General features: G+C 43.1%; 1 protein-coding gene across 1 annotated transcript; it reads right to left on the bottom strand.

Annotated features, from left to right (window-relative positions):
* Positions 1–5135: 5135 nt before the first annotated feature.
* Positions 5136–7271, bottom strand: sst1.2 (somatostatin 1, tandem duplicate 2). The gene is made up of 3 exons (XM_008287233.1): positions 7076–7271; positions 6816–6988; positions 5136–5342 (listed from the first exon to the last, which is right to left on the bottom strand). Exons 1-3 carry the CDS (start codon positions 7269–7271, stop codon positions 5136–5138), a joined length of 576 nt encoding a protein of 191 aa, XP_008285455.1.
* Between the last annotated feature and the right edge of the window lie 2305 nt (positions 7272–9576).

The following is a 9576-nucleotide window of genomic DNA, read 5'->3' as shown; positions in this document are numbered from 1 at the left end:
AACACAAAGAGACACAAAACCAACACGAACAAACACAAAATGAACACAAAGAGACACAAAACCAATGTAAAGACCCACTAAACAAGAATCACAAAGACAAAATGACATCAAAACATAGAAAACTGATGCAGAGACGCACAAAACAACAGCAAAGACACACAAAACCCTTCAGTGTTGCCGTACCAGACGTCTGCCATGTCCAGGTGTGTGGGTGGGCGGGGCCTATCAGGAGGTCAGGTGGTCAGACAGGTGGAGACACCTGGTGGACGGGAGGAGAACAACAGGGTCACATGTTCTGGTCCAACCTACAGAAGACACACAAAGTACGACAACCTGCTTCAAAGCTTGTTTTCTGGCTGTTTGTGGTCATTTTGTGTGTTTTTGTTGTAGTGTTGTGTCTCTTATTGGGGTGTTTGTGTTACTTTGTGGTAGTTTTATGGTGTTTTTGTGTTTAATTGTGGTTCTTTTATGTCTCTTTGTGGTAATTTTGTGTCTCTTGTTGTCTTTTTTGTCTCCTTGTGGTCATTTTCTCTCACCTTGTGTCACTTTGTGTGTCTTTGCGACTCTGTCCATCTCGTGTTCTGTGCAGCTGATTAAATCTGTTCTGACCACAAACATGGAAATAAAAACCTTCATCAGGTTCGAAGGTCGACTCAGAGGGAGGCCCCGCCCCCCCGCCGAGCAGCCGGCCAATAAAACGCCTCGCCACGGGCCGGCCAATCAGACGCTCCGCTGGAGACGAATGCGTCCGTCAGTCCGGACTAATCGATGAGCAGCGACTCAGCGGGCGTCTGTCCGTCAAACAGCAGCTCGGCCACGAGTCCATGTGACCCCCCGCCGCCGCCCCGCGGGATTCTGGGAGATTCTGCTCTCAGAGAGGAGACACAGTGTCCTCTGACATCATGATGAGGAGGTAGGGGAGGAGACGAGGAGAGGAGANGAGACACAGTGTCCTCTGACATCATGATGAGGAGGTAGGGGAGGAGACGAGGAGAGGAGATAAGGAGATGAGACACAGTGTCCTCTGACATCATGATGAGGAGGTAGGGGAGGAGACGAGGAGAGGAGAAGAGGAGAGGAGATGAGGAGAAGAGACACAGTGTCCTCTGACATCATGGTAAGGAGGTAGGGGAGGAGACAAGGAGACAAAGAGGTGAAGAGGAAGGAGACAAGAAGATGAGGAGGGAGTAGATGAGGAGACAAGGAGGGAAGAGACAAGGAGGGAGGAGACAAGGAGAGGAGATGAGGAGACGAATAGGGAGGAGACAAGGAGAGGAGATGAGGAGACAAGGAGAGGAGATGAGGAGACAAAGAGACGAAGAGGAAGGAGAAGAGAAGATGAGGAGGGAGGAGATGAGGAGAGAGGAGGCAGGAAACAAGGAGACGAGGAGAGGAGATGAAGAAACGAGGAGGGAGGAGACAAGGAGAGGAGACAAGGAGACAAACAGGGAGGAGATGAGGAGACAAGACGAGGAGAGGAGACGAGGAGAGAGGAGAGCAGTAATGACCCTTCTTAACTCAGTTCTGTCTTTCTTCACGTCTTCAGTCTGAACTCAGCTTGAACCGGTTTAATCCAGGTTCTGATTCAGGTTCTGATCCAGGTTCTGATCCAGGTTCTGATTCAGGTTCTGATCCAGTCTGGGTTTAAACTGAACTTTAAGATTCTGCTGGTTCAGATTTTCTTCCTTTTAGATGATTCAGTCAGACTGGACGGTTCTGGTCCTGCTGCCGACCGTTCAGGTGACGAGGTCACAGCTCGTAGAAGATGCAGCAAAGACGCAACAAACAATGTTTATTAAAACAACAACAACAACAACAACAACAATAATGATGAAGATAATAATAATAATAACAAGAGCGACATTGAGAGTCATTCATCACCGTGGAAACACAGAAAGACTGAAACCAACCAACCAGCTGACGGACAGAGATAACACACACACACACACACACACACACACACACACACACACACACACACACACTCTGGTTCTGTTTCAGCTGATAACGGTTTCATCTGTTTCCAATTATTTGCGATTTATTCCACCTGCAGACTTTCTGGTTTAATTTCCGGATGTTTCTGTGCCACTCTGATTGTTTGACGACTTTAAATTAAAACCAAACTTCATGAATCAGTTCAATCTGCTCTTAACTTATTATCGTTTCCATTAAGCTGCTGAGACGTGGAGACGGTTCTGACCAACCAGCTGCTGCTGCCACGCTTCAGCGCTGAACACAACGAGTTTCCACGAACTCACCACCGAGCTCGACTCCTGCTGAGACACACAACATGACACAAAGACACAACAACACAACAACACACAACAACACAACACACTGTGTATAGTTACCTTATTATAATGTGAAAAACTGTGAATTTAACAGTAGATATCTAATATCTTAAATATAAACAAACAAACAAACAAACAAACAAACAAGGTGAAACACGGATTGTTTTTTTTTAAAGGTGGAAATTATTCTTGTTATTATTTCAGTTTCAACATATAAACTTTTATATATGAACTATTTTTCCCCAAAAAACCCACAAAATCACAGATAATTAAAAAATAAATATATATTTTAAAAATCAAATAAAATTCAAATAAATAAATAAAATTGTTCTTCACAAAGTATTTCAAATGAGAAATTTGGTCTTAAATAAACATAAATATCTGTAGAACACTGAATAATCATGTCTGACATTATTTTAGTAACAAACAGTATTTCACTGTTTTTAATGTGTTCATGTGTCTGTAAAATACAACATTTTAAGCTGATTTAAATACAATAAAACAGTTTAATTCTGTCCTCACACTGGAAAAAAAAAATATTTGTAAAAATATAGATTTTTGATGAATGTTTAACAGAAAACAGAAACCGTCTGATTTAACAACTTTCAAACATCTAAGGATGAAAATCAACATTTTTTTCACAGTTTTTCACCTCGTTTGTCGGCTATTATTCATTAAAATGTGAATTAAAACCACTCATTTATTGACATTTACATTAAATCACGTTTATTTTTTAACATAATGAGTCGGTTCAGGTGAGAAAAACACACAAATAAACTAATGAACATGAACTAAAGCTGCTCTTTAGGAGCCAATCATCCTCCCAGCAGCAGGAAAATACATAATTAAATAATATTGATGCTAAAATTGATCCTGTTTCATCAGCGTCTGAGTGACAGCAGCCGGCGACCAATCAGTGGCCAGTCTGGAGGGAGTGGGCGGAGCCTGGGCCTGTTTGTGAGTCTCTGTGTCTGCTGTTTCATGTGTTCGGTCAATATTTGCTCGTCTCTTCTCTCCATTAAGGCTTCATTAGACTCGACCGGCTCGCAGCGCAAACACCAAAAACCTGCTGCTGTTTCCACACAAACACTCCCACAGCTCCCAGTGCTCCCAGTCAGCGCGACACTGGGATTAACGACGACCAGCACAGAACAAACTGGGACTGTTGCTGCAGGAGCAAAAAAAAAAAAGTACATTTTTTTATTTTAAATCTGTTTAAATAACCAGATTTTCCTTCATAAATAATATTATTTGTGTACTTGCTGCATGTTTTGCTCACTTCAGTCCCCAGAAGCTGTGATTTTTCATTTTTAGTTTCATTTCCGTTTGACTCGTTTTATTCACTCAAATCATCAGATCAGGAGCAAAACTCCCTGAAACTCATGTCATAGATTTAAGGAGCAAACCGGTAAACTTCCTGTCATGAAAATAATAGAAAAATGCAGAATCCACAGAATTAAAAAGAGAGAAACTAAAGTTAAACGTGAGCTTTTCATATTATAGTTTATTGTTTTCTAAACCAACATGATTAAATAAAGTATTTAAATAATATTTAGCAATTTAATATTCATCAGGTTCATTAATATTAAGATAAAATAGTTCAGAAATTCTAAAACCCTCATAAATTAGAAACACTTTACAGAATTTAAGTTCATTCTAAGAGTTCAGAGTTAAAAGTTATGATTTAAATCAACTTAATTAAGTCAAAAGAAGTATTTGATTAAACATTATTCTTACAGATTCTGTCGGATCAACTTAATTTAAATTGTTGTAAAATGTGTTTCCTCACTTTGAATCAACCCTGATCAATTAACAGACTTATTTTTTAATGATTGTTTTTATTAATTTTTACTACAAATACTTTCCATAATTGTATTAAGTTCATTCCAAGACTTATTTTGTGTCGCTTCCCTGTCAAATATATTTACTCAAAAGTTCATGTTTGGATTCATTTATTCTGTTGAATGAACTTTTATTGTGTAATTTTATTAACGTGCAGTTAATTGGTTCAACCTGATTAAATGAAGTTGGAGCCAAATGTTGGAAAGAAGTTGAATTACCTCCAATAAACTATTATCTACAAATATAAATATACTTAACATACTTATACATTTAATTAAGTTCATTAATTTTGGTCTTTTTCGTCGCCCAGGTAAATATATTAACACATAAAAGTTATTAATTAGATTAACTTAATTAATTAATATTCCCATGAGATTAAATGTCTTTATCTCAGCGGTTCTGTTGGATCAGCTTCATTTGTTGGGATAATTTTAATTACATGAAGTAAAAAAAAAAAAAGTTGTAAAATTAATTTGACTTTAATCATTTAAATAAGTTGAATCAACTCAAATAAACGACGTTGAGTGAATCTGTGACTCAACATCAGCCTGAAGATGTAAATAATTAACGATGTCGCTGCTTCAGAGGAACGACGGCGACGCTGAACAATCAGCACCAAAGAACCTGCAGAACTGGATCCGACTGTCAGACGCTTTATTTTGAAACGTGTCGATGGGACAAAAGGGGCGGAGCCACAAACTTGACTGATTTCTCGCTTTAATTGATAATTACATGAATTACTCAGGTACACTGCAGCACGCCGGCTGCTGATTGGTCCGTGCGGTCGCTCGGGTGAAGGCCAGGTGGTCGGGGATTGGTCGGTGAGTCCGGGGTAGGTGTGGCCTCAACTGGGAACAGGAAACAGGGACAGGTGAGACACGGTGGGCCTTCAAAATAAAACAATCTGCAGCGTAAAAAGAAACAAGCAGAAGTTCTGTTGACGTTCTAGAGGTTCTGCAGAGTTTTGGAGGTGTTCTGTGTTCGGTTCCTACCTGTCGGGTTCTAGCAGGAGGTGAAGCCCTTCCAGTAGAAGTTCTTGCAGCCGGCTTTGCGGTCGCGTGGCGGGATGTTGTTGGGCGGGTCGACGGACCGCTCCAGATTCATCCTCCCGCCTGTTGCCATGGAGACGACCTCGGCCTCGCGCTGGGCGTCGGGTTCTGGCAACGACATCTGGGCCAGCAGGTCCTCCACCGCACGTTTACTCCACTCCTGAGGAACAGAGTGGGACGAAGTTAGAACACAGTAGAACCGTGTGGAACCACTAAGGTCTGCTTAGAGTGGAGCTGAGGCCCGGTTGTAGTGATGTAGAACCGTTTAGGACAATGTGGACGGTTTCAAACCTTTCAGAACCCTGTTCAGCACCACTGTAGAACAGTTTAGAATGGAGCCAAGGCAGGCCCGGTTGTAGTAAAACAGACCATTTAGGACCGGTCAGAACAGCAAGAACCCGGTTCAGCACCACTGTGGAACAATGTAGAACACCTTAGGACTGGTTAGAACCGTTTGGAACATAATCTAACTAGAACTGTCTGGACCCACCAGAATGGTTTAGAATGGAGTTGGATCGCAGGTAGAATCATTTAGAACAGCTCAGAACAATCTGGATGGTTGAGAACATTTGAGAACATTTGAGAACATTTGAGAACACTTTAGAACATTTTAGAACATTTGAGAACACGGCTTAGCGCCACCGCTGTAGAACACTAGAACTGTGTGGAACCTGACAGAACAGGTTAGATGGACTTGAGTCTGAGGTATGTCACTACGGACAGCTCAGAGAACAATACGGCAGCTTAGAACTGGTTGGAACAGTTCAGAACCGAGCTTAGCAGCAGGTTCTAACAATTTAGAACTATTTGGTATAATAATTGACAACAGTTTATGACATATGGTCAGTTCAGAACCATTCAGAACACTTTAGAACCACATGTGGCTTCAGTGTGGAACACAGGATAGAACTGGTTAGAACAGTTTAGAACAGAGTTTAGTCTCAGTTCTAATGATCTAAAACAGGCCTGAACACAGCTTAACAGCAGGTTAGAACACTTCAGAACGTAGGGACGGTTTAGGACTAGTTAGAACTCTTTAGAACAGAGTTTAGCACCGCCGTAGACGAGTTTGAACCTGTGTGGAACCGGAAGAACAGCTAAGAATGGACCGTTTAGAACCGTGTAGAACAGCTAAGAACTCCCTGGAAACGCCCAGCGTTGGTTTTTAACTCCTCGAGCTTCTCTTTCAGGTTTCTGGGAGTCGTCGATCACAAACCAAGGAATGAATCTCGAGTTTGAAGAAAAAGTCAATAAAGTTGATCTGCGGAGGAAGCTCATGAGGAGAGACCGAAAGCTCCAGAACCGTCGGTACTCAGCACCGAGAAACATGAAGGTATTTATGTCTTTAGAACAAAGACATAAATGGACGACAGGCACCGAAAGCTGAAAAGATCAACTGATTAAATTAATCGTCAACTGATGTGAAAACTGGTTTGAGCCATTTTTCAAAGAAGAAAAACTCTAAACTCTGAGACTGCAGCTTCCTAAAGATGAAGCTTTTCTGGTTTCTCTGACAGTAAACTGTCGAGACGTTTGTCGTCCTGGACTTTGGGAAACGTTCTGATGTTTCAGAGATCAGACGATGAAAATGGATCTTCCTAAAGCTGTCCGAGGTTTTGGAGTCCGGCCTCACCTGCGACAGGAGTCCGGCGCTACGAGCTCTTTGCAGCAGCCGGTGGTGACGCAGCTCCAGGTCCAGGTCCTGGTTCTGGAACTGGTCCTGGTCTCTGTCGGGCTGCGAGGAAACTCCGCACAGGACCAACGCCACGAGAACCAAAACGGCGGGACAGCGAACACACTGCATACCTGCAGAAAGACCAGAAAGTTGAGGCGACACAAACAGACACGAAAGCAGAAGAAGAAGAAGAAGAAGAAGAAGTTCCTACTGGAGGCTGGTCTGGGATCTGCTGCTGGTCCGGGTGCTGGTTCTGGTTCTGGGCTGGTCTCTGGTCCGGTCCTGCGGGTGCCGCTCTTTTGAAGCCCGGTGCTCCTCCTCCGGCGGGTCACGTGACTCGGCGCCGCTGATTGACGGCTGGCGGGCTGCGAGGCGATGAAGGAACGCCGACATCCAAGTTAAACAAACGTCCATTAGTCCTTATTGACTTTAAATGGAGTCTGAACAATAAAACAATGAAGCTATCAGCGGCGGCAGCAGCAGCGCCTCGGCAAATACAACGGCAGAATGTCGCGCTGAAGAGGACGGGAATTAACGGAGCGTTCAGAGGATTAGCAGACTTCATTAGCACTCGCTGATATCTCCATTAAACAAAGAGGCAGCAGCAGCGGCAGAGAGTCGCCCACTCAACATTCAGTCAGAACAAACAGGACTTTAATACCATCCAGAAACACTTTAAATGCTCTGCTGCAGGGAGGCAGAGTGGAAATGACATCAGGGAATCCCAGCAACACCGACGCCTGAGTGAAGGCCTGCTGGAGATAACACTTCATTTACGTTCAAACTATCAGTGGAGCCACTTTAGATAAGCCGAGCGGTTCCTCGTGTTTACACAGCAAAGGAACTCGAGACCAGATCTTAGAGGAGGATGAGGAATCCTGGTCTCTACAGCTTGTCGAGATCTAAACGAACTCCATCCATACACCGAGAGACCAACCAGAAACAGACACCAGAAGCACTTTATTTTATTTTGGTGTGATTCAGTCTGACCACTGAGATCCAGAACGTCGGTTGGTCACTGATCCAAACCCAGAAACAGAGACTTTCCATGAAGTACCACATTATTCCTGAGCTGAACAGTCGAGTGGTTCCTCTTCAGAAACGAAAACGATACGGAAAATTCAGGCCCCAAAAGTAGAAACTCAACACAACAGAAATGAATCCAGCGTTGGTCTTTGAAGTCAATCAATCAAACTGCATAAACGTGGTTCTACAACGAGCTGTGAACAGGAGAACATTCTCCTGTTTGGACCCATGCGCTCCGTCTACGTCTTCATCGTGGCTCCACGTGGAAAGGAAGCGCCAGAGGAACTAAAAAATCTGGAAAATGATCCAAGAAGATGAACTAAACATCAGTGAGGCCCAGAGTGAGCAGTAAGCAGGAGGTCTAGAAGGAGCCAGAGTGGTCCTAAAATGAGTCCGCGGACCGTGAACAGATGCTTCAGACTTGGTACAGAGGTCATCAGTGGACACCAGAGGTAGTGTGGAGCTCACTACAGAACATCCACCTCTATGGACGGAGGACAAAATCTAAAGATGAAACTTTGAGAAGCCTCATGAATGTTGGGAGAACATTCTTTGGTCAGATAAAGATCAACGTGTTGGGCCCAGATGGAGTCCAGATGTTTGATGTGAACCTGAACCAGGACCACCACGATGATGCATGGTCCTGACAGTGAAGCACGGAGGTGGCAGCATCATGATATGAGGCTGCAGGAGGTGACATTTATAGATGAACGTTTGGGGATAAATACTGGCTGACAAGACGACTTGAGCTGGAAGAAGAAGAGGAACATTCCAGCATCCAAAGCGCAACATCTTCTGAAGAAGAACAAAGTGAAAACTACGACTTGAAGTGGCTGTAGAGCGTCTTTGGAGTGTATTAATGTTTAATGTGAACCTGAACCAGGACCACCACAGTGAAGCACGGAGGCGGCAGCATCATGATATGAGGCTGCATGACTAAGCAAAGAGCAGCTGAAGGACTTCATGGACTCTGGTATCCTCCTGCTGAAAGGTGGACCTACGATGTAATAAAACATTAAGTATTGAAATATTTTAATTTGCCATAAAACTGAGCAGTAATCTGATTACTTTCTCATTTAACATTTAAGTGGTTTTACCGTTTCACGCTGCAGCGCCACAGTTTAACTGAAGCTTAATAAACAGTTAGATAGTTTATCTCAAACAGCCTCGTTAAATAGCATTCAGCTAAAACTGACGTTGCTTGAAGTGAACATCAGAGCAGTTTACGTTCAGCTATGGAACGAGATGAGTCTCTTGAACTCTGCGCCATCTTGTCTTCCCTCTACAAACATCACAAGTTTCTAGATTTTATTCATCTACAGCAGCAGTTAGTCTGGAGTTATGAGACCTAATGTTACGAGTCAGACGTATTTTAGTGAATATTTGACTTTAAATTATTAGAATTGTTAAAATCTGCACATTATTGAAGATAAATGTGAAGCTGAGCCAGTTCCTTAAGAAAACCTAAAATGGCGGACATGCCCCGCCCCCTTTTCCTCTCGCAGCCAATTGCCTGCTTCGTTCTAGCAAAAACCAAAAAATCCAGCCAATCATCGACTCCGTTGCAGGAGAGTCCAGAAATGCCAGCCAATCGCGTTGCAGCGCTGAAGCTAGGGCCAGTGTCACGTGAAAAACGCTTTTTAAACGTTATTCTGGGACAAAGTTCAAATGTTTACGCGTTTCTAAAATCAGA

This window comes from Stegastes partitus, unplaced genomic scaffold (genome assembly GCF_000690725.1).
Source record: "Stegastes partitus isolate 25-593 unplaced genomic scaffold, Stegastes_partitus-1.0.2 Scaffold491, whole genome shotgun sequence".
Lineage (NCBI taxonomy): Eukaryota > Metazoa > Chordata > Actinopteri > Pomacentridae > Stegastes > Stegastes partitus.
The sequence above is the reverse complement of the archived record's forward strand: the minus strand, read 5'-3'. Positions and strand labels throughout refer to the sequence as shown.

What these genes read in the sequence shown, in the direction of transcription:
- sst1.2 (XM_008287233.1), bottom strand. Translation starts at nt 7,271, where the DNA reads ATGGACGTTTGTTTAACTTGGATGTCGGCGTTCCTTCATCGCCTCGCA. An exon ending in CAGCAGCAGATCCCAGACCA is followed by an intron (nt 6,989 to 7,075) that starts GCCTCCAGTAGG and finishes GTCTTTCTGCAG; the next exon opens with GTATGCAGTGTGTTCGCTGT. An exon ending in GCGCCGGACTCCTGTCGCAG is followed by an intron (nt 5,343 to 6,815) that starts GTGAGGCCGGAC and finishes TCTGTTCCTCAG; the next exon opens with GAGTGGAGTAAACGTGCGGT.